Source organism: Acanthopagrus latus, chromosome 20, assembly GCF_904848185.1.
Source record: "Acanthopagrus latus isolate v.2019 chromosome 20, fAcaLat1.1, whole genome shotgun sequence".
NCBI classification, from domain to species: domain Eukaryota; kingdom Metazoa; phylum Chordata; class Actinopteri; order Spariformes; family Sparidae; genus Acanthopagrus; species Acanthopagrus latus.
Window position 1 is genome coordinate 8,075,849 of NC_051058.1, and position 23,413 is coordinate 8,099,261.

Below are 23,413 nucleotides of genomic sequence, written 5' to 3' on the forward strand. Positions count from 1 at the left end.
AGACAGCGTGCATTTCATCAGGAAGGAAAGGCCAAAGGGCAAATGCACGATCCGAACAAACACGACAACTGAACAGACAGAGGATGATAATAGGTATTAGGTTTCTGATTGGACATATCCACCAACAAGAGGGTTTTAATGTTACATCATCATGAAGCAGGGCGCCGGGCTAACTTATCGTTTAGGTGCACCAAATAATACATTTTAACTTGATATCCTAACAAATCATCGTAAAATGACTGCCAACAGGAGTGAGGTGCACGTAAATGTTTTCCTACAGAGATTTTGTTGGATGTGTTGTAAACCCTTGAAGACCGAAAGAATGTTTGCACAGAAAATATCCAAAGTGGTGATCAACAGCGTTCTTTAAGACATGTTGAGGGAAAGCATAGTCCATGTAGCTTTTCTGGAGCTTCACAGCAAATAATAACAACAAAAAAAGATTGAGACGATGCATGCTAATGCTCGTAGCTTAACAGCTAAGCTAAAGCTCTAGATAACATCTTTTGAAATCAATGTGGGATCGTAGGGTTTCCGGAGACTTGTGCCAGGTGAACTGATTTTGATGTTTTTTTTAATTATTTTTTAAAATTTTAAAACAGGTCCCATCTACTTCAGTAGTTTAGGAGAATGCTTCAACATTGGCTTCCTGTTAAACTCCAGAATATCCCCTGACTTTCCCACGGCACGAGGGTGAGGAGATAATGACTGAATTTTCAATTTTGTGTGAACTTATCCTTTTAGTAAATTTTGCTGCTCTGGTAATACTACTGATACTGATACTTCATTTTACAGTAGAATCCCAGCAAACTTTTTTCTGCTCTCTTTACTGTTTTTAACTTAAAGTTATGGCAAGCTGAGTGACTACTCGCTCTAGTTGATGTTTTTTTACTGCCCTGACCAGAGAGTGGGTATCAGTCTTCCCATCAAAGTCTTGGTACGCAAATAAAAGTGCATTCCCAAAATGTCATACTGCTCCTTTAACTTTCTGAATACTACTTTCCCCGCTGTGAAAAGAAAGCAGCAGCAGTATTTCATGTAGATGACTGCGATCATAAATCATTCTGCCAGTCTAACCTAGATTTTGTACTTTAATCTAACAAAAGTGCACAATGAATGAAGAACAGCAGCTTTATTCAACATTTCCATCCTCTGGTCCAAACTGCCTGAAGCTGACTCAGACCAGCATACATCTATTGCCGCATACTCACCTGTCTAGAGAGCTCCAGGAGGGGTTCAGGGTCTGGGTCATACCTGAGGGGGAAAGAGACTGTGGAGCTGTATATCCTCCATCACCAGCATCACACTGTCCCTATTTTACCCCCTGACAAGGACTAAACCCTGATCTGCCGAGCGCAAACTGATCCCCCGCGGCTCACGCATACACTGTCCCATCAGGGGATTTCCTGATAACCAGGGCAGCAGTACCTTGTAACGCACACACTGTTACACAAAGACAGGATGATCACCACATGTCCAGACTCTGTGTGGCCTCCCCGCACCAGCACAATCAAAGGTTAGAGGAAAAGCCGGCGGCGATCTCTTCTGTCTGCCGGAATCGCATCTCCACAATGAGCTCCCTCGCTGAGAGAGCTTCCAGTCTTCCACCAGCTGGACTTGGTCAGCCAGGCTCTTAAATTTCCCGACCTTGCGTCTTCCCGAGTGCACAACTCGAGACGAGTTTCCAGATGACTGTGTGTGTGTGTGTGTGAGGGAGTGTGTGAATGTGTCCAGGGAGCTGGCAGGCCTCCAAAATATCCCTCCTCTGGAGTTTTCGCGTAAAAAGGATGTGACCTACTGGGCAGAGAGGACAGCAGCTCTGGTCCTTGTCAAACTCAATGGTCCCCCCATGAAGAGCCCCAACGGTCTCTGTCAACAAGGTCCCCTTCTCTCTCTCTCTCTCTCTCTCTCTCTCTCTCTGTATGTCTCACTCTGCCTGGTGTTGTGTGTTGAGTGTGTGTAAACACCAGTTCTCCCTCTGACACACCAGCGCTCCACAGGAAACAGCAGATTAGAAGGAGGAGAGATGGGACATCATACATATTAGGAGGGAGGGTGCTGAGACATGCCTGGACACGACACACACACACACACACACACACACACACACACACACACACACACACACACACACACTTGATGGTTTAGCCTGAACCCCACCTTCACGTCGGCAGCCAAAAGAAGTCTGACTGGGCGTGTGAAGTTCAGCGCAAACACCAATGATCACGAGCCACCGGTGCAACTGAGGTAACCTATTGTCCACCCATGGCCCAAAAAAAAGGGGCGCTGTGTAGTTTTGGAGAAAGGTGGCAGGGTCCGCCAAATATAAACAAAGTATGTATGTATGTGTGTAAACAGTATGGGGTTGTGTCGTCCTTTACTGTCAGTTTGCTTAACAGCTCCTTGTCATGAAAACTGACTCATGACGAGCTTTTTTCTGTTGTTGTTGTCCCGCAGCTCAACAAACGTCAGCGCGCCCTCCCTCCGTTCCCCCTCCGAGCTGCAGGTCTGCAGCGAATCACACGCTGACACACACTTTGTTTGAAGAGCAAAAGATTTATCCTGTATTTACGCTCTCGTCTGAGGAGGAGGCACCTCAGCTTACCCCCCCGACAACACGCATAAAACATCCTCTCATAAACATCAAGCGCATTAATTCTCCCTCACGCACACACACACACACACACACACACACACACACACACGTAAGAGGCTGGTAAAGCTCTGCATGATGAAGTTAAGGCGCTCCTTTGAAGGTCTCAAGGTTTTTCAGTTTTGGCTCGCCGTTCAAACGTTTACATTCAGCTGGTACGGGCCGCTTTTGATGTGGCTCGCACGCCGTGTGAGGAACACAGATAGCCTCTGTGAGTAATTGTATTATTTTGTCTGCCTCCAACCATGTGGTCCTGTGCGCCACCTGGACTGACACTAATGCAAGTGTGTGTGTGTGTGTGTGTGTGTGTGAGAGAGTGCCTGTAAGCAGCTTTGATGTGTCACACAGGTTGTCCGGAGCGTCACATGTGTGACACAAAGAGACGAAGGAGCGCTGAAAGGTCGTCGGTCGACACAGAAGGTTTTGTTAAAGAAACAACGGTACATTTCCTGTCGGGCTGGCCTGAATGCTTTGAACCTTGGACCGTTGCCATGGTAATCAGAGTCCAAATTAGTATTAGAATGCTCTGAAGGTTTTTCTAAAAAAAGGGAGACGCACGGAACACTGTGGTGTTCAATACGCCTCAAATAAAACCAGGCATCTGCAGGTGATGTGTAAAAACATGGTTGCGTGGGAGCATTTGTACAGATGCAGTGTCAGGAACACGGGGCTGTGGTGATACACCTTACTCACTCAATAGTTCAAGACTGTTGAAGCATCGAAGGCCCCAGACTGTTTTTTGGGAAAACCCTTATTACCACCGCCAAAGAGGTTAAAAAATACACAAAAAATACACAACACATTTCCACCCAACTTGGATGGAGGATGAGTCCTGCCGCAGAAGAGACCCCATTAACTTTTGGTGCAGAACTGTTTAAAGGACAGCTTTCTTTAAACGCTAAAAGATTTTCAACATTTTGGCTGATGAATGGATCTTGTGATGTTATGGATGGTATGTGGTAAGTGTATTTAGGTGGCTGGTATCTTTGAGCCAGTAGTACATAATGTGGATCCTAGATCTAGCAAGCATGAACTATGGTTAAGCAGTTATATATGGTTTAAAATTAGGGCTATCGTGTTTGACCTAAAGGGGCATGCTGGACCTTGGCGAAGGTATGCACTCTATCCAGTCTTACATGTGCTCTGATTTTGGTCTCCACCAGCTCCTGAGAAAAACATCTGGCTTTTCAGCTGCTACTGTGCGCCACTGTTTTTTACCAGCTGATGCTAGCTTTGTCTGCTGTTTGGTGCTGAACAAGTAACTTATAGGACTGACTGTTGCTCAAAACCTGAAAACCACACTATGTGAGCAGTGGGAGTGAACCAAGGCAGTAAAACTGTAGCACAGTGAAACCAAAACAATGAGCTAAATGGCACTAAAACAGCAGATTTTTCTATGGGTTAGTCACTAGGAGAGACAGTGACAGTTCCATCTCTTTTTCTTCACCTCCCTCCCTCCCTCCACCACCTGGCCTGTACCTGATGATCTGTTTGGGTATGGATGAGCGCCGTCGGGTCAGTATTTTGGGCACGCAGGACCGCCTCCGCACGGATGACACCCTCCTCGGGCCCCTCTGCCCCTTCGGGGGAACCGTGTTGACCCGCTCAAAACGCACCCTTTTCTCACTTAACACACATTGACACAAGTAGAGAAGAAAGGCATGGGATGCAGAGGGGGGAAAAAAGCGAGAGCAGAATCAAAGGAAAAGGGAGGAGAAGAGAGAAGAAAATTGGAGGAAGATTAATAAGCGTGAATCAGAAAGGAGGCAGCAGCTTAAATTAGTTCTGTTAAAGATTTATTAGCGGGGAAGAATTATTAGAATCAGAGAGTAGGTGACACGCTGGAGGAAATTAGCAGCTGGAAAACATCAGCAGAGAGGAAAGGAGTGTCTCTCACCTCTTGATAGACTGTGTGAAGGAGGGCAGTCTCTCCAGAGGAGGTCTGAGGTAGTTATTGGAAGTTTCCAAGGCAGCCGTGCAGGTCTGAGGGTTTTCCCCCGGCATGCTGACACTGCGCAGGCGCTTCACCGGCTGTAACACACACAAACACATGATGCATTAGTCCGTGAAGGTAAAATACGTCATAGTGTGTCTGGCTCTTGTGTTTTCTTACCGGCGTGAGCGTGGGCGTGTCGTCGGGCGTCAGCTGGATGGTCGGGATGTCCAGTTTGAGCCATGGCGGCTTTTTCCTCTGCAGGCTGCTGTTCCGGCTGCCCGGCTCATCCATGCTCACTAGCTCCCCCTACACCTGCCAGCTGCACGACACACACAGGGGAAATGGGTTTGTGGGACAGCACTCAGTCAAAATATCATCACAGACACAAGATGGCACAAAAAATAAATAAATAAAGGGTCCGACTGTCTGTTGAGTGATAACAGACAGTGGACAGAATGTGAACAGAATCAACAGTAATCCACGTCTCGGGTTTGGAACAGCTTAATCCAAATGTTTAAAATTGCCAGTCTGCCGGCCGCCTGCAGCATCTTCTCCTGATAATCTACCACATACGGCAGAGCGACACCATCTACACTGGGCTTTTGTAATTAACTCCATGGACCCGGTCCAGTCCATTCAGTCGGTGCACCATGCACCCATGGGCGACACTGTGTTGACCTGTTGGTTCTTTAGTTGTCTAAACTGGACTACTGGAGGATTCATTTAAAAATGTAAATGTTGATTTTGTCTCTTTGATTGTGTCTCATTCCCATTCCGTTTAGGATTTCAGCCTGCCCGACCTATAATCCCCAAGCGTCAGTATTTCACGAGTTTGGAATGGGACTCTGGAATCATCCATCTTAAAAACAGGAACTTTCAGTGTTTCTTGTACTTCACTGCATGAGTCAATGGCGAAATAAAACGTGGATCGAGCCAAATGGGCTGTGACTGAATAGAAAGAACAACAACTTTTTTTTGTTCAATCAACTCTGGAGGGTTTATTTATATCTTATGCAGTGACAAGCATGACATATATTTCGAAATAAATCTTTAAAACTGTTTTATTTTCAGTGATTTACAGGCATACATAGACTTATAAAGAAGATGGGCCTGAGGATAAGCTGGATAAACTCACTTTACCTTTAAAAAATAGACTGCATTATAGTTTAACTGTTCACATTCTTCTGTTGTATTTGTATATAAATACTGGAACAATATTATTCATTATTTTAATCTCATAATAACATCTCGAGTGATTATCACTCATTATCACTAACGTTTCAAACATTTCTGTAGGTGCCTGTGTCATTTTGTATGTACTTTGGGTCCCTGCGTTGGTAAACTGATAAAATGAGAGGGCGGCCTTGCATGTACTTCCATTTTGCTGAATAATATCATGTGACTAACCGTAAACGGGCTGTAGAGGGTTCATATCAAACTGGGTGATTCAATGTCACCAACAACAGAAGTGGCTCCGGCAGTGATCCCCGCTCTGATCAATGCAGAATAATCTCACATCTCATTTCTGTTAACGTGCCAGAGTTTGTCCTGTGACGGGCCAGATTAAAACTCCAGTGCTCCAGGTGAGGCTCGAACTCACAACCTCGGCATCTCTCCGCTGGCTACTGTCTTATAAGTACCGCGCGCTGACCGATTGCGCCACTGGAGCTCTGGGCAACACAGACCATCCAGCAGTGTTGGGGAAGGGCAGCTGTGCAGCTACGCTCCAGCACCACTAGATGGAGCTAGGCTTCTAATAAGAAGGCACACACACAGCGTGCCCTCCCAGCACAAGGACAGGCTGAAGGATTCGCGGTTCCAAGTGTAGGAGGCCACCTACTAACAGACAGTGTGTCAAACAGAGGGAGAGCCACAGAATAGTCAGCCAAAGCCTCCACTTATCCTGTTGTTGCTGCTTTAATGGGTTTACGGGTAAAGGAAGACGTTTGGAGAGAGAAAGGGGTTTTCCTGGTTTAAACTGTTCAGTGGGAGGTTTATGGGAATAATCAAGTTTCACCATCCCTATGAAGGCCAGTGAGCCAGCGAGGCAGCATTTAATATGACGAGCCAACACAAACACAGATCGCTTCTTTCCATGTTGACTTGTGCATTTTTTTTTAAGCTGCTGAGCACACACTCAGCACCTTTTCTGTTGCTTACTGTGTCATCGGTACCACATGGTACCTTCATCATGACTGAATAGCTCCTCACTTCATTGTAAAAAAGTGCTGAGGCTCCAATTCACCACCACATATTCAGCCCCACCAGGAAAGAATAGGTACGCCTATATAAAGCTTCCTGGACGACCAATACACAATCTGACTGACTGTTCTCATAATGCAGCTCACAATGACAATGTGACCACATTTGCCACTTGAAATTCATTATTTTACACAATGCTGTCATTGATTGTAGATGGATTCTTGACGCAGAAGCAGGCACATCTCAAGCCGACAACTGTTGGTTTTAGCCAGCTAAAATAGCTGTAGCTGGCAGATTGTATCAGCTGTGGCTAGCTGGCTAACTGAGTTAACATTTGGTTTGTGATTTGGTTGGAGACGCTGCCTCAAGCTGCCCCCACAAGATGACAGAAACAAAGAAACAGCATTGTCCTTGTATTGCAAGAAAAAAGGAATGCTTAATGTAAGATCAGGGTCACACAACACACTGCTTAGCTTGCAAACTCGAGGAGGATGGAATACTATCTCGGATGACTAATTTGCAGGGGATTGTAAATCAATTAAAGACCAGGACAGAACGTAACCTGTAAGTCTACATAATATAGTCGCCTTGCAAACTGCTCCTTGGCCTTGGACAATCAATCGATTCCAGTTTTGCCAAGTGGCCACTTGTGGTATTGCAGCAAAAACAGATTTTCCCCATTGAGCAAGTCAATGCAAACAGGGTCAACTATGACTTTCTTTTGTGAATTTGTGGTCCGTGCAGGTTATATATTTTTAAAACTTTCCTTGAGCCAAGGAAACAAATACGCTGGACTCCCGGCCGCATTGTGCGGCCCATAGAGCGTGCCCACTAACTTCCACCAACCGTGCCAGCTAACTTCCTGCTTAACACTGGGCTAACCTGAATGAGAATAAAATAATTAAATTGTTTAAAACATTTGTTTTAATTTTGGGGCCGCATTGCATCACATGACTGTGTAAATACAAGGTCTGGCCACTAGGAAAATTGGTTTCGTAGGGCCTTTGGTAGCTGCCACCATGCTAACTTAAGTAGACACCTATACAACACAAAAAAGTAATAACGCTCTACCTATAATAAAAGCCTGTAGTATATCTGAAAAAAGAAGCATCGTCTGCTTGTCTGTATCATCTGTCTGCACACTTGGTCTTTTCTAAATGTATTTCCCCCGTCCACTTATCTAAAACGACATTTAATGTGAAGTAACGTCTCTCGGGCCAAGGGGAAGTCATCGAGCAGAAGTGGAAGGACTATTAGCAAATAATGGGACATCTGCGTCGGGCCCGGGTGAGCTTTAACAGGCGACCACCAATGAGGAGCTCCTGTAGATCTCAGCTGGGGATCATTGCTGCGAGTGAAATTATATAGTCTCCCCTCTCTCGCCACGAAGCAATCAGCCGAACAATAATCTCCGCCATCGTACGTGGAGCCAATATTAAAACTTCTGGCCGAAGCCAAGTTCAACGGGCTGAAAGACATTCAGCACGGGCAGCTGGAGGACTTCTTGATTTTAAACGGCGGCGCGGTTACATCTCCGAGGGGAAAAATCCATTTATGTGCCTGTTTCACACTAAACGGTATAAACCTCTCCTCTGGTGTATCAGCTCTCACACACGACCGCCTTTCTATTCAGATAAGGATCTCCTACATTTCCCAGGAAGCTCTGCAGCGGTGCCTGCAGAGCGTGTGTAAACCTGTGGCTCCTGGTAGAAAGGTGGGTGTGGGACAAATAGAAAAAAAGTGTGATTACTCAGCCATCAGATGGGAGTTTACAGTGCCAACGAGAGCATGAGCTGAGCACGTGTTCCCACGCAGTGAAACAACTGTCAAACACATCGCAGCTTGTTCATCACATACTGATCTGCTGAGGTTACCAGAGGTGTGGATGTTTGTATTTCTGTCTTTCACCATGGATCTGACCCTGTATCAGTTTTTGATTTGGATTCACACAATCAATTTATTCTCCATGTAGACAAACCTTTTGAGCTGCATGCCCTTCATCAATTTCTGTATGTAACCTGTGTAATCCCCCAATAGAATTGGATCTAATGGTGGATTTATAGCTGTTAATTGGTATTTTGATACTAAAGGTTAAAGCTGTGTGAGGCATTTGAACATTTCCATTCCAAGTCAAACCAAAAGCTTAAGTCAATATACAGTAAATGGACTTGCATTTGTATAGTGCTTTTCCTCTCGGTTCAGGGACACTCCAACATGCAGCTGGGGGGATCCTGGATTCAAACCAGTGACCTTTGGTTACCAGACGACCTGCGCTACCTCCTGAGCCACCCCATTATAGACAACAAAGAAATATCTGCAACACAGGGATCACTTTTCCCCCTGAAATGTCTCAACAATGATTGTTCTGCTCGGAAATACACTCATAGTGCCCAGAGGTTGAATCCTAATGACTCTGGTGAACTGTTAACTATTCCACCACTGTCACCATCAGGTCAAGATCTGGTTTTGTATAATAAAATACTTTTGTCAGAAGGCCACAAAACAAACATTCCCGATCATCATGTGGGTAGTGCTCAATGTCAAACGTTAGCGTGAAGTCTCAGAGAGACGCTAACATGACTGTGTAAGAGAAAGACTAACTGGAGGAAGGGTTTGAAGGATGTGATAATGACAGACAACATACACACAGTGTCATTAAACTCTGCACCCTGACTAAACAAATACCTTGTGACAAGCCAAATTATCCTCCTCAATTTTCATTTTTATACACCCGTGTAGCGCCAAAAGCCACGTTACACAAAGCTAACTCTAATTCCTTTCTCCTCTCAGCTGGCTGTGTCGGTGTTTTGGCCTCCCTGTGGTCACATGTGGAAGCCTGCGCGTTCTGTTACGGTCACAGGGGATAAACACACCCCTGCAAATAGAAAAACCTCCACCAGAGCCATCCATGACCACATCCTTTGCTTATTCTGCGGCGACGATGGTGTTTGTGTGCAAGCTGACAGGAGCACGGACGCACTCAGTCGGGCATCCTGCAGCGGTGCACAGGACGCTCAGACGCACTACAGCACATGAACACTCACTTGACAGCCTCTGCTTCAGTCGCACGCCTCAGGTTCTTGCCGTCCTCCATGCGGCTAAAGAAGAGCAGCTTTGTGCCGCTTTTTCAACTTGTTTCCGGCGTCCGCCATTTGATACTCCATGATCAGGATTTCTATCTTTTTTTTTTTTTTTTTTCATCTAGTTGGGTTTTCATGACAGGCAGATTAGGGGATGTAATCCCTGCGCTGCACACCACATGGCATTACCCTGCTGTCAGCCCGTGGAGGCCCTGATTGGACGGGGATATATAACCGCGATGGTGTCATCAGCACCCAGCAGGAAGTCTCAGACACCGAGATGCTGGGAAGTGGGAGAAGTGAAAGTTACTGTGTCAAAGTTAGAGTTGATAACAAAAAAGTCCTTTCCGAGCCAACAACTGGACTTTAAAGGAGCACTTCGTAGTTTTGGGGAAAACGTTTTGACCGATTGTTTATGTCTAAACAAACTAAATAAACAAACTGACCTGAAAGGACAACACAATGTCATACTGTTTTACTTTGTTTATATGTGGCGGACCTTGCCACCCTTCCAGCTTCAAGCTTCTGGGGAGCTTATTTTTACTCTGAGAACAGCTTGTTTACTAATTTATTTATTGTTTTTACCTCATTAACATTGAAAATACTAAAATGATGAGTTTGAATTTCATTCCAAAAACTACATAGTACCCCTTTAAGATTTAAATCAAGTTTTTTTAGATTAGAAAATCGCAGTCGACATATTTCAAGCTCATTTAAAGGTGTTTTATCAGATCAAAAATCTGAGCTGACAAGAAATGAGAATAAGACGACTGTTGTGGTTCACACCAGCAGCAGTGTCAGGTGATAGCTGCTTCGTTCTAAGAAGTATCACCGGAAACTGCAGCACTGCAGCCTGATGTGCCTATAGGCCACTGCGGTAGCGTAGCGCCGTAACCAGATCCTTTCTTACATAGGGTGACAGTTCCTGACATGTCAGGACAGAAGTACACAAAGGCATCCCCTCGGCACCCGAGCAAGACTTGTCCTGACACTGCTCCCTGATTTTGGTCTGTGAGGCAGCGAGTCACCGCGGATGCATGTCAATACGTTTTAACATTCACTAGATCTTTATGTTTGGCAGATCTCTGCACCTTCTGTCCTTTTACTCTCTAAACCTCTCCCCCTCCCACTCTCTTCCTTTCTTCTCTTCTCTCTTTCTGTTTTCTCATTTACTCTACTGCTCAAAGGTGAAATAAAGAATTTGCCACCCCAAATTGATCATCAGAACAAATTGGGGGCAGCACATTACCAGTGTTACCGCTACCTCCACTTAACTGTAGCTTTCGTTAGCTATTTAGCCCACTTCGCAGTGCTGCTAGCAGTCTGGACTGTGAGCTTGAAAAACTGTGGGAGTGTTGGTGTTTAAGCTGTTTGCAAGGGGAGCTTCGGAGGGGGCTTAGCTGTGGCTAGCTGGTTAGCTAGCAGGTGCATGCTAAATTCCAGGTCCAACCAGATATTTCTTTGTATTGGCTAGGTAAATGTTGTGTTGGGAGTAAAGAGTCGACCTCTTTCCCTTGCTCTCCAAAAGGAAGGTGCAGTAAAACTGACAATTACCAGAGCAAGTCCAAGTTAATTGGTTGGGGACTCCGCAGTGGATTAATTCTCAGACAGTCCAGGTAGGTTCGAACATCATTACAGACATTGTTCTGCTCTAATAGGCACTACGACCTGCTCAACAGCACCCATGGGTCAATTTTAACTTTCAGGTTAATGCTGTTTTTCCAGGATGGTGCTTGCAACGTGCAGAAGTTGTGGTCGTGGGAACTGCCCGACTGCAGTTTTAAAGAAAACTGCCTGCTTCAGGTGAAGCTGAGGTCTTAAACTTAACATTACTAAGCACACTGCAATGACTGATTTCTTTTAAGCATGTTTCATAAATGACTCTAGGTGATGCCTTCAAAATGTATTTTATCTGATTAACAATCAAATATACAACTGAAACAAGTGTAGAAAATACATTCAGGACAGTATTTCATATGTTGGAGAATAGTTAAACATTTTGGGAAATGTTTTTTAAAAAGAGGTTCCATACGTAAGAATTGGCCGCCCCTTGAGAACATACTGCCGTCGATTCAAAAGGCCAGCACAACTATTGTTAGCTTGTTAGCCAAGTTAGCTGTGCAGCTAGCCACACTACCAGGGGAGTGCTGGCGTTTAGACCACTAACACAGAAGCTTTGGATGACTGCAAGAAAGAGGTTTTCAGGCCCAGGGCTAGCTGGTTAGCATAATAGCTTCAGGCGACATAAGCAACATAATATTAAAACTGTTATTCAGTACGATTTCGTGATAATGATAATTTTGATTCTTTTATACAACGATCTCTTGCAACATATTGCATCTTAAAAATTTTTCAACTTCCAGCATCCAAAATTCCTGCACTGTGATATCAAAACATCGCACACAACACACTCATGTTTGTATTTCCCTCTTAAATTTAAATGTGTCACTTCCTGTTTGTGGCAAGGCGACTATACCTTACATCAAATCCCATTTGGACAAAGAAAAACATCGTGAGTGTCTGTTTTTTGTGAGGTGAATGTGTTCATCTGCCCTACAGAACGATCTACAGATCCTTTTTCACAGGCAAATCCATCATTCCGTTTGCTCTGATGTAACAAAGCATGAGTAGGTCACATAGATTAACGGTGAGTTACGCTGTGTGTGCTTTTCTACGCTCCACCCCCCACCGTAGGACCTGGGCTCTTGTCCGTGCCAGATGTTACAGTCATAACACAGCAGGTCATTTCCTTTCTGTTTGCATACTCCCGCTGTAGTTATGAGTGTGTGTGTGTGTGCGCGTGTGTGCACGCGCGCGTGTGTGTGTGTTATCTGCTGCTACCTCCTCACACAAACACAAATAAATGATTAAACATCTGCCATAACTAGAGCAGAACATTTGTTATTTGAGAGAGCAAATACTGTATATGAAAAATGGTATCGAGAGAGAAATCAGAGGAGGACTGATCTTTTAAGGCCGATATTTCATTCCAGTTCCACTTGACTTATTGACTTCCTGATGCTTTCGTGACTCCACATTATCATTCTTTATATACTGTCGCCAACAGTTTCCTGTAATCATGCCAGCATCCTCCGCAGAGTCGAGTACGACTCGCTAATGGTTTCATATCTCCAGTCGTTATGCAGATGAATGCCGACATTTGATTCTATTTACCTGAACCCATTCCCGGGAGAGCGAGGATTAGTATTTTGGGAAGAGTAAAAGGCTTGACTGGACTGTTACTCAACAGACGACTGCTTACACCAAACTGAAGGTTAAAGGGGTTTCGATAATTCTCTGAAATTCTGCAGACACCTGGGGTCATGGTGAGTTGAAACCTGTTTGTCTGCCTAATCTCGCTTTGGCTGTCTTGCGGCGTCCGCCCTTTCATCTCCTCGCCACGGGTGACGCAAGAGTGAGCGATTCATTAGTCAGTCCGGGGTGCTGACATGTGTTCTACCAAATCACACACACACAAAACAACGTGTACACAGGAAGCCGCTGGGTAAATAAATCATGGGACACATGCAAAAAAAAAATATCATCACATTTGACACCTCAGTACAATAAATGCAAATTACAACTGATTTTTAGCTTTGTGCATGCCTCTGTCTTCGTCACCGCTTATTAAAATCCAAACCATATTTTCCGAGACCATTCTTACCTCCTGTCACACGAAGGCCTTTGAAGCCTCATATCCCTTACCCACTGCCTGGTGACACCCATTCACCTCACTGAATCAGCCTCTGTTAATCTGGGGCGCTGACACAAGTTCTACCAAATTACCTGCACGCAAAACCACACACACAGGAAGCAGCTACTTGCAGCTACTGTATATGTGGCATTTTACGAAACAATATCGTCAAGTGTGTCACCTCAGTGTTATAGATGCAAATTACAGCTGTCGCTATTTCTGCCACCGCTTCTTAAAATCAAAACCATACTTTCCAAGGCCCCTCTTACCTCCTGTCGCACAAAGGTCTTTGAAGCCTTGTATCCCATACCCACTCCCTGGTGATGCTTGGTTTTCTCATTCACTTTACTGTAGAGGACTTTCAAAGCGTTGTCTTTTTTGTTCATCTGCTTTTCCATCTGCCTTTGTGAGAAATTCTCAAAGGCTTTTGAATCCATTTTAGTGGTAAAAAGAAAAAAAACAGTGCCCTCTACCCTCTCCTGTGAAGCAGTCTCCTTCTGAGCCATAAAACACTCAAATACAATCTGGTCTTTCCACTGGTGCTATCGTTTGTTTAGAGTCAATATGAATTTATTGTTTTATTGATGTTTAATTGCAAGCTAGCTAGATTAAACTGTGGTATGTTATTAAGTGCCACTGTGTAATATTGGTCAGCGTGTGGTACTTGAGGGCACGTGTTATGCAATGATCAGTAATTGTGCAAGTTGTAGCTGTCAGCTTCAGCTCTGAGGTAGGTCGCTGAGTCGTTGTGTGCCGAAACCTGCAGCTCTTTCATCCCACTCACTCCTGCCTGCTGCAGCACGATAGACACAGGAGCTGTGATCGTGGTTGATCAGGCTGGTTGTAATACAGTATATCATCATCATCATCATCATCATCCACAACCCAGTCCGTACACCTGTCCCAGCCCTGCACTAGACAACTCCCAAAAAACATATAGCCTTTCTCCCATTTCAGTGAGATCATGTCATAAATGTCAGGGACCTGTCTTTGGTTCTTATATGGACAAAAGTGTGTTGTTGAGGTTGTTTACGAAGTCTTACAGTGGTGTAACACGTGAGGTTTCCTCTGCGACCGGTGACGTGCTGGTGAATAATGAATGATCATGAAGTGTATGAAATATTTACACCATAAGGAGCAGATTACATATCAAATGTAAGTAAACTGTGCTGTGTATGTATAAATATTTGCAGGAGGCTGCCCATGAGGAGCTCATGCACAATTCAGTTAGCTCATCTGGGTCAAAACACAGCAGGCAGGGGTTAAATGTTGGCGAGGCAGGCTAAATTTGTGTAAATAGGAGGATGTTCAGATTCATCCCATCTACGTTGTATAATCTTAATTAAAATGTTCACTTTAACTGGCAATATATAACTGTTTTGCTTACTTATCATTCTGAAGTAAATACTGATTGCAAAGTGTATTGGCTGTAGAGAAACTGCACCATCGGCAAAAATGAAGGTCCTATTACAGCACAAACAAAGTGCGCCTGCCATTACATGGACAGAACAGGAAGAGGAATGGTTTTCCCCGGTCACAATCCTCAGGTAATAGTGAAACAACTTGAATAACCTTGGAAACTCCGAGAGAGTGATAGCAACAGAGGTAAAACAAGTGTGAACAGATGGGATTTGTTGATGGAGAGCACTGGTGTTGTGTCAGTGTGTGCTCCCTCGCTGATATGTGTTCCCCCTTACCACTGGGACTTGAAACCAGTGTTCTTTCTGTTAGATCAGTAAGTAACAAAACCTGCCCACTTATTAAAAAAGCCACATGCATTACTCTGCCTTTTTATTGTATTGAGGTCTGGATTTCTAGGTCAAATTGGGATTCTTACGGTAGCGTTTTTTGCCTTGGACAGTAGCCAGACCGCTAGCAGCAGCCATATTGCTAACGCAGCGTTAGTACCACAAGGGATTACTTGGAGGGGGAATGTGGAGACTCTGTATATTATCGTTTGAAGCAACAAGCTAACAGTGTCATAAGTTGCAGATGCACGTTTTAAAACAATGATGAGCAGGTTTCCGTTTATTAAAGTTTCCCATCTGTGGCATTGACTCGAAATGATTCCACGTGTTACTTCTGAGACCATGATCATTATTTAGCTGTTTTACGTTAGCCAAGAGGACAACAATCAGCCTAGTTTACTGAGTGCAGGAACGAGTACATTACCAGAAAAGTAACAGTGCATTATGAAGATTTGGCCTGCCAGGTGTTTCTAGAAAAAAAATAAAATAATAATAATGATACAAATGTTTGCTGTTTTATTTTGTGAGATAAAATTCTTCTTTTCTACATTTGTAGGATCCCTGATTATTAATCAGCTTTCATAACCTGAGCATGCCGGGCAGAGTGACACTCGAAAGCCTCCAGACACATACAACTACATTTATGTACATGGCTGCCAGCATGTGGCAACAAACACCTAATGGTTCCATCTTCTCAAAACTAAATTATGCTGCCTCTACTTGTCTTATGTCCTAGTTACGTGAATACCCTTGGATTTTTGGACCTTTGATTAGACAAACCGAGACATCTGATGACGGCCCCTTACGGCGCTCTAGGAAACTCTGATGGCAGATTTACTACCGGCCAGATTAACTGTAAATGAAAATAATCTGTAGCTGGGGCTGATATGGCTGAACTCAACACGGAGCCTATATGCTTAAGAAACATGTTTTTCTCCTCTGGTTGAATGTCCTCTGGCCTTAATACAAAAGGGAACAGCACAAAAAAAGCTGCTTAACTGCACCGAGATAAACAGTAGCGCAGACAATCAGAACGGATCAGAGGTCCGGCCTGCGTGCTTTGTCTGCCTCTGAGGGCGATCACGTCTCTACTCAGCTGCTCGAGCAGGCGAGATTTAATTGGCATCTTGAAACCAGGGCGAGAGCGGAGAAAGTTAAAATCCACGGCTCACGTTCCCCCTCTCTCGTATTTTTTTTTTTGCGTAGTCAGAAAAATCTCCGCTCTTTCCAACATTGAGAAGTGTCTCCTGGTGAAGCGATTAAAAGATGATTAAAGGACTGGCAGAGGCTACTGCTATCAAGTGTTTCCTACTGTAGATTGACATGTGGCCTCAGGGAAAAGCAGCTTTTGATATCACAGAATATTCAAACCCCCGACCGACCGACCAGCCGACTGCACTTCACTTCACACCCACACCTTTCCGTAGAAGCAGTCTGCACAGGAAGAAAAAAAAAAGTGCTATCAAATTAAACCTCAAGGCAACTGTTGCTGGCACCTGTCTCGATATGTACGCATCAACTAAAAACTCTGGTTTGATATATATATACAACAACAGATGGAGCGAGATGAATAAAGCAGAGAAAGGATTGTATGTCGTGTTGGGAGGAGATGAAAGGTAGGAAAGTGAGCGGTAAAAAAAAAAAGAAAGACAAGCTGCACCGAGTCAAGGCGAGAAGGAACAACAGGAAGTCGACTGCCACAGAGGAGAAAATAAACAACACCACACTGTGTGGAGTGAAATGGATGTGGAGGAGATGCATTTTCTGCCTCAATCAAAAACAGTTTACTGCATTACATGCGTGTCTAAACAACATGTGACACCCATTTGCATAGTTTCACTGTGTGGGCTTGCAGGGACGATGTGTGCATGAGTGCGTATACGCATTCATGTTTGCGCTTGTTAATTCATACCACTATGCATGGGGTGAGGGTGGCATTAATTTACCTGTATGTCTCTGTCTCTGAGCCATGAGGGTAAATTCAGCTTTGGTGAAGCTGTAAGAGACAGCAGTGACTGTAGCCCTCCACCAGTCTGTGCATCGATACTGTAATGTGAGAGGATAGTGGCCTGAACAGATACTCAAGATCTTAAGACACCTTTCTGTGTGTAGTCTTGTCTTGAGTCTGCATTAATTGACTTTTTGGTCACATGGGGACAGTGGACACAAGTTGTGTCAGCCTCCTCATTTATTTGTCGCATTTTTGGACCTGTTTTTGTTTTATAGTGCTTCCGGAAATCAGCTTCCCTCCCATGCTAGCAGCGGGGTTTTTTAAAAAAATGCATTTCAATGAGTTGAACAACTAAATTTGTAATTGTGTACAAAACCAAATCTGTCTGAAATTGGCAGAAATAACTTAATGGTAAAAAAAAAAATTCTCTAAGGAAAAAAGCCAGCGCTGTCATTCATCACTCCAGATACTCCGACGGCTCATGGCGCATTCAACTGCCAACAATGCCGTTGGAGAGAGTATAATGGTTTCTCAACTCTTCCGCTAGTAGAGGACTTAAGAGGATAGAGCTGAGTTTTCTCAGCAGAGAGGACGTCTGGCTCCTGCCTGACAGTCTAGTCTTTTCTAAAGTAGAAGCTGGTGACAGGAGCTGCCGGAGACAGCAGGATGATGTGAGGGAAGATGAGTAGATGAAAGAGAGCGAGGAAGAGTAACAGGGATTAAAACGTAAGAGGCACCGAGAGTGAAGGATGAGAAATATCTGACATTAATGCTGCATAGTTTTTATGCTAATTATTTTTTTTATAATGAAATACTAATGAGGTACGTCAAAATAAAACATTCCTGTGATGGAGATTAACGCAGTAATAGAATTGTTTTATTGCTGCTACGCAGTTAATAGCCGTCCTACAATCCCTGCTGTCTTCCAGCATTTGTACACCAAAAGACCTGCAGTGTGAGAACAGTTAGCTAAAGCTATCGAAAAAAAGCTTTCTTTGTTTGCTAAATAACTTGGCAGTCAATAGAAATGTGACACTTGCTGTTTATTTTTTTGATTACTTTTTAGTCCCACAATCTTTTCTGCATTTCCACTCTAAGAACAGTTAGCTTATCTTAAAAAAAGCTTTCTTAGCCTGCTAATTAGCCAAGAGGCTGCTAGCTAACAAACAAATTAGCACTCTTTAAATTACAGCATGGCAGCTACACCTGTGCTGATGCAGCATTCATGCATATCAATGGCAGCGACATGAAAGAATAAAAGCAAGTTCACACATGCATGCTATTTTTACTTCACAGATGAATCTTTTGTGTTAAACTTGCTCCTTTCTCCTGCTCCTTTTTTAAAACTGGGTGTTGCCCTGAGTACAAGTGAATGCACTGTGACTGGGATGACAGTCTTTTAAAAACATTTCCTTTCCAGTGCTTACTGGGAATATTTTGCTGCCACAATTTTACTTGGCGATTTGTTCTTTCCTCTCCCCTTCCTGTGCTGAAGAGCAGCTGAGGCCAAAGTGCCATCAAGCTCCCAATGTCCTGAACAGATTTAGCAGGGATTATAGATTATGTTAGAGGTGCAAACAGAATGACAATAGAGTTACGTCCGTACAATATGGCAGGTTTAATGGACCTCACAGAGAACGTATGAGGTAAACTTCTACTACCACTGCCCTACAAGAAAGAGTGCATCATTGTTAAAGTCCATGTACGACCTTTCGGGCTGGCTGCTCTGCCAAGAACTACAAACTGACTTCAATGAAGAACACTGAAAAGGCAGAACTCCAGAACACTTTCTGTTACACAACAGGGTAAACTAAACTTATAATCATGAGGTTTTCATAATCGAGGTCAAGTCTTTTTAAAGTTTATATAAGCACTACCATGTTTTCAAGTCTAACATGACCATCAAATCAAAAGTGATCAGCACGGCTGCAACGTCCTGTTTACGGACTGCAGGCATTATCACCGTCATGCTTATGCCCGTAAAATCGATTATCACCCAAAAGGATAACAGAAGAGGACTCGATCGACCTGCATCTGTAGAGGAAGGCACGCTGTAGCCCAATGAGTCATTGGGAAACAATTTTTTGAACACCCTGCTTACAGAAACCACTCAGAATTACGCAAACCTCATTAAAACATCTACCCGAGGAAAGATGCCAAAGCAAAATCTCCCTCGTCAGCCCTGTCTTCTAGAAATCACATGAGACGCGTCTTGCCACCCACGTTACATTTTTCTATCTACATAATGCCAAACGTTCTAACTCCCATCAATATCTGTTATTGTGATGGAAAAGCCTGCTGGAGGCAACTAGAGCATGATTGTGGTTTTTGTGGTTGGGTTCCTGGTCTTAGTTTAAGAAAAAAAAAAGTCTTATTATTTGAAGCACAAGACTGTGTGTGTTTATTTAACTGACATTCAACTCCAAACCACAATCCTTATCTAATGATAAAACGGCAATAACCCATATTTTCATGTCAACGATGGATAACACAGCTTCAGCTTCACCGTTCTGGTTCACGGCTCTCATCATTTCTTTCCAGCAGCGGTGTGCCAGTACAGATAAGCTATATGATCGGCAACAAACTGCAGACAAAGAAAGAAATGTTAGCAGCTGGTGAACAAAGTTAAGCATTTAGCAGCTAAAGAGCCAGATATTAAGAGTTGGTGGAGACCAAAACAGAGCTATAATAAAAGATCAAACAGACTTATAATAATCAGGTGGCCTGAAACCAGCTGATATCAGAATTTGATAAATAAACACTAACAGAATACTCGTATTTAAAAAATACTGAACAAGTCAGTGGTGCGGTGCCCGACAAAGGCATAAAACAGTAATTACAATTTTGCGCAAAATGTATTTCTGACTGAAATCGAAATTTTACGTGTCTGTTTTATATTGTGACAAAATGTCCATAGTTCATTTTTGTTCTTCCTTAGACAAAAGGCGATGTAGACATTGTTGTAGCTTTAGTTTTTAATATTCAACCAAAAATCAACAAACTTTTCATCCTTTTCAGGAATAGTAAACCAGAAAATGTGCATTGTAAAATTACTTGAAGAGTACATACTGTTCTACCTATAACGCATTCGGCTGGACAGTCAAATAACTTTGAGGCAATTTCTCAGTTATTTAGTTAGCGTAGTTATTGCAGTTTTTCTGGACAGAACACAGCAGAGGATAATTTATTCTGAACTGATACACAGCTGTGGGTTTGAAAAAGTCACTGAACCCCCATCAACACCTGATCTGTGACCCTGATTTTAGATGTGTTTTTTATTGCTTTGGTGCTTCTGATGCTATGCTATGGAATGTGGATATTGTGTCTGTAATACTGTATATGAGTTTGGTATTCATGGTGCTTGTTCCTGCCACCTCCAGAGTGGCCAAATAATTAGTTAAGGAAGGTTTGTGGTTTTTTTACCTCCTGCGGTAGCTTTCCCTTCCAATAAAATTAATTTCTAACAGACAAGTTTATCCTCAGACAAATTCACACAGTCTTACATTGATTTCTGAACCGATTCACTGAAAGTTTCTCAAGGGCACAGCATTGATGAAAGAGTGGAAAACATCTTCTATTTCCTTTCCCACTGTTGTCATCTCTAGCCACGGATTTAAACCGGCATTGTCCTGCTCTCACAGGGTCTCACAACTGTGAATGAATCCAGTGTTTTTCTTTTCAATGTGCCTTCGATGGCAAACCCCAGCCTTGTCAGTCAGTCTGCCACAGACCTGCCGACACAAGGAGTCGTTCCTCAACACTGTTATAGAGTCATCAAAACTTGTTTAAAGTCTGTGCTAAATATGGAGGATAGCCTGGAGCTTATTAGCGAGCTTTTCTTCTCTCTCCTGTATTAAAACTTTTCCAAAATTCAGTACATCCACTCTGTGGGAGAAAGGTATAAGATGAACCATCCCTACAAACTATTTTCCACAAGTGAGCTGCCAAATATGTGACAGAAAGCACAAGGGAACGTCAAATAAAGAGTTATTTCCAGTCCAACTTCTAATCGCTTCTTTTGTCCGTAACTGACTGATCGTTGCAGCGCTACCCTCCTGTGTTAAATCGCTTAAATCTGTCACTCGATGTCTGGTGTGTGATTCAGAAAATTCAAGTATACACTGAATCACAGAGTAAAAAGGAAACACATGGAAAGGGAGACAGATTGAGGAGTTGACAGGCAGGACGAGAGACAAAGAGCGCCGCTCAGCTGACCCTCGTATGGGGCTGCTTTGTGTCGGCTGCGTGGTGACAGGAAGGTCATCGTCACAATAAGTGTCTACTCAAGTATGGCCCCGCCTGGAGACATGAATAGACCTCCTCAGCAGCCATCCCTCCCTCCCGCCATCCCTCCTTCCTGCCGCCCCTCCACGCAGCCAGCAGGCTCGTGCTGCGTGCTCCAATACATCAGCTTCCTCTGTTGGCCGGCCTTGTATGAAAACTTAATGGTAATTGCCCACAGATGCCACATAGGGGGGGACGACAGTGGTGAGAGAGAGAGAGAGAATTGGCTTTGAAAAGACTATTTTGAGGAATAAACGGAGGGTCATAATTGTGGTTTACAAAGAAACAGAGAGGATCTTCATAGAGGAGTCTGGAGTCTCTCAGGAGAACACTGGCCGCGGGACAGGACTGTCATCAGCTGGACACCGAAGACGAGTTCGGAGAGTATAATGTATGCCACACAATGGACAGATTAAAATTCCTTTTGCTATTCATCCAGGCTTTTTGTTCACAAGTTCACAAAAAAAGATGACGGGTTCCTCAGAAAATACTTACGGACAAAATCTCTGTGATGGACGAGATGGACATTATTACATATTTTTCCTTAATGAATAATGAATACACCAAACAGCGTTTTTTGTCTCAAAACTTCTGAGATGAAATAGCTAGCTAAAAGTTGGCTAATGGATAGGGAGTTGAAATATTTAGCTAACAACAGGCTAATATATAAGTAATTAGCAAACTATTTCAGAGTATCCATTACTTTTAGCTAACATTAGGCTAACAGAAAAGGGTCGATATCATTTAAAGAAATGTGAAAAACTACTCAAGTATTTAGTTAAAGCAGCTCATTAATGGCTAACAAAGATAGCAAGATCAAAGCTAATGGTTGTAACATCTAAGAGGAACTGATAAATGGCTTTACCATCTAGTTTCTGCCCCACCAAATGGTTGCAGTATGCGAACATGACCAAACCGAGCATAACACCGACTCATCGATCGCACAAAAAGAATTATCATAACAATCAGTCAAATCAAAAGTGTCAAGTGGCAATTTCAGGAAAAGATTAAACTTAATGAGTTTGTTTTAAGCAGAGAAAGGTAGATACGAACATGTATGAATACCAAACCTGGTCACCAATTTCATCGGGGAAACCCTGAAGTGGTTCAATGTCATTGAACAGCTGTTTAAAGGTGGTTCAACACGCTCAAGTAATCCATCGTGGTTATACTGTACAATCATTAGCGGTTACAAATACATATTCAATAGTTTGTCTTACCACCGGTTTCAGAGCACACATTCAGGAGGGTCTTTCCCAGGGCAAGTTAAGTTTTCAAAAGTTCTCATGTGTTCCTCAGGGAACCTGTTTGTGCAGCTTCGAACCGAAGCATATGGAAAAGATTGAAAAGATGGACATTTCAAAGTAAGTGCATGACAGTACATCTGGGCATTTTTCATCAACCATTCTATCCCATCAGCCCTTAATTCAGTGATCCACCGTGACCCCTCAGTGACCCATCCATCCAGTGCACACTGATCCTTCACTTTAACTTTCAACAGTCTATTTGATGTGCAGTGCTGTTTGTTTTTACTCATGGATTCTATAGCCACAGTGGGAAGTGGACCTCAGATTAGAATAATACTGCATGATGCAAAGATTAGTATCTGCAAATGTATGTTTGTATCTCAGATAGTTAAAAGGACTGAGCACGGATTACTAAAAATATCCCTTAAATATTGTGATCTAATGTTTGGTTTAGCATTTATTGTGTTCTGTAAAGTAAAAATAGCACAAGCATATGAACTCGGTTCATCGCACCGAAGTGCTGTATCTGCCATGCTGATAGGGCCACTCTGGCTTTGATACAGGCTGATTATGATGTGTGGGAAAAGGAGGACAGAGACACTGAGAGAATTAAAGAAA

At 43.4% G+C, this 23,413-nt stretch overlaps 1 protein-coding gene and 1 non-coding gene across 7 annotated transcripts in view; both read right to left on the reverse strand.

The window, feature by feature from the left end:
• rhbdf1b (rhomboid 5 homolog 1b (Drosophila)) overlaps positions 1–23,413 on the reverse strand; it is a 39,157-nt gene that overhangs the window by 11,273 nt on the left and 4,471 nt on the right. For 3 of the 6 annotated variants that reach the window (XM_037081856.1, XM_037081860.1, XM_037081857.1), the window contains exons 2-4: positions 4,767–4,908; positions 4,551–4,684; positions 4,133–4,279 (exon numbers count right to left, since the gene is read on the reverse strand). In XM_037081856.1, coding sequence (XP_036937751.1) covers positions 4,133–4,279; positions 4,551–4,684; positions 4,767–4,880 — 395 coding nt within the window. In that variant the 5' untranslated portion in view covers positions 4,881–4,908. Of the gene's footprint in view, positions 1–1,211; positions 1,771–4,132; positions 4,280–4,550; positions 4,685–4,766; positions 4,909–23,413 lie in introns of those variants that run through there. The other 3 variants (XM_037081858.1, XM_037081859.1, XM_037081861.1) reach the window with 2 other exon arrangements.
• Positions 6,165–6,258, reverse strand: trnai-uau. The gene is made up of 2 exons: positions 6,221–6,258; positions 6,165–6,200 (listed from the first exon to the last, which is right to left on the reverse strand). It is a non-coding gene; the product is annotated as a tRNA-Ile (tRNA).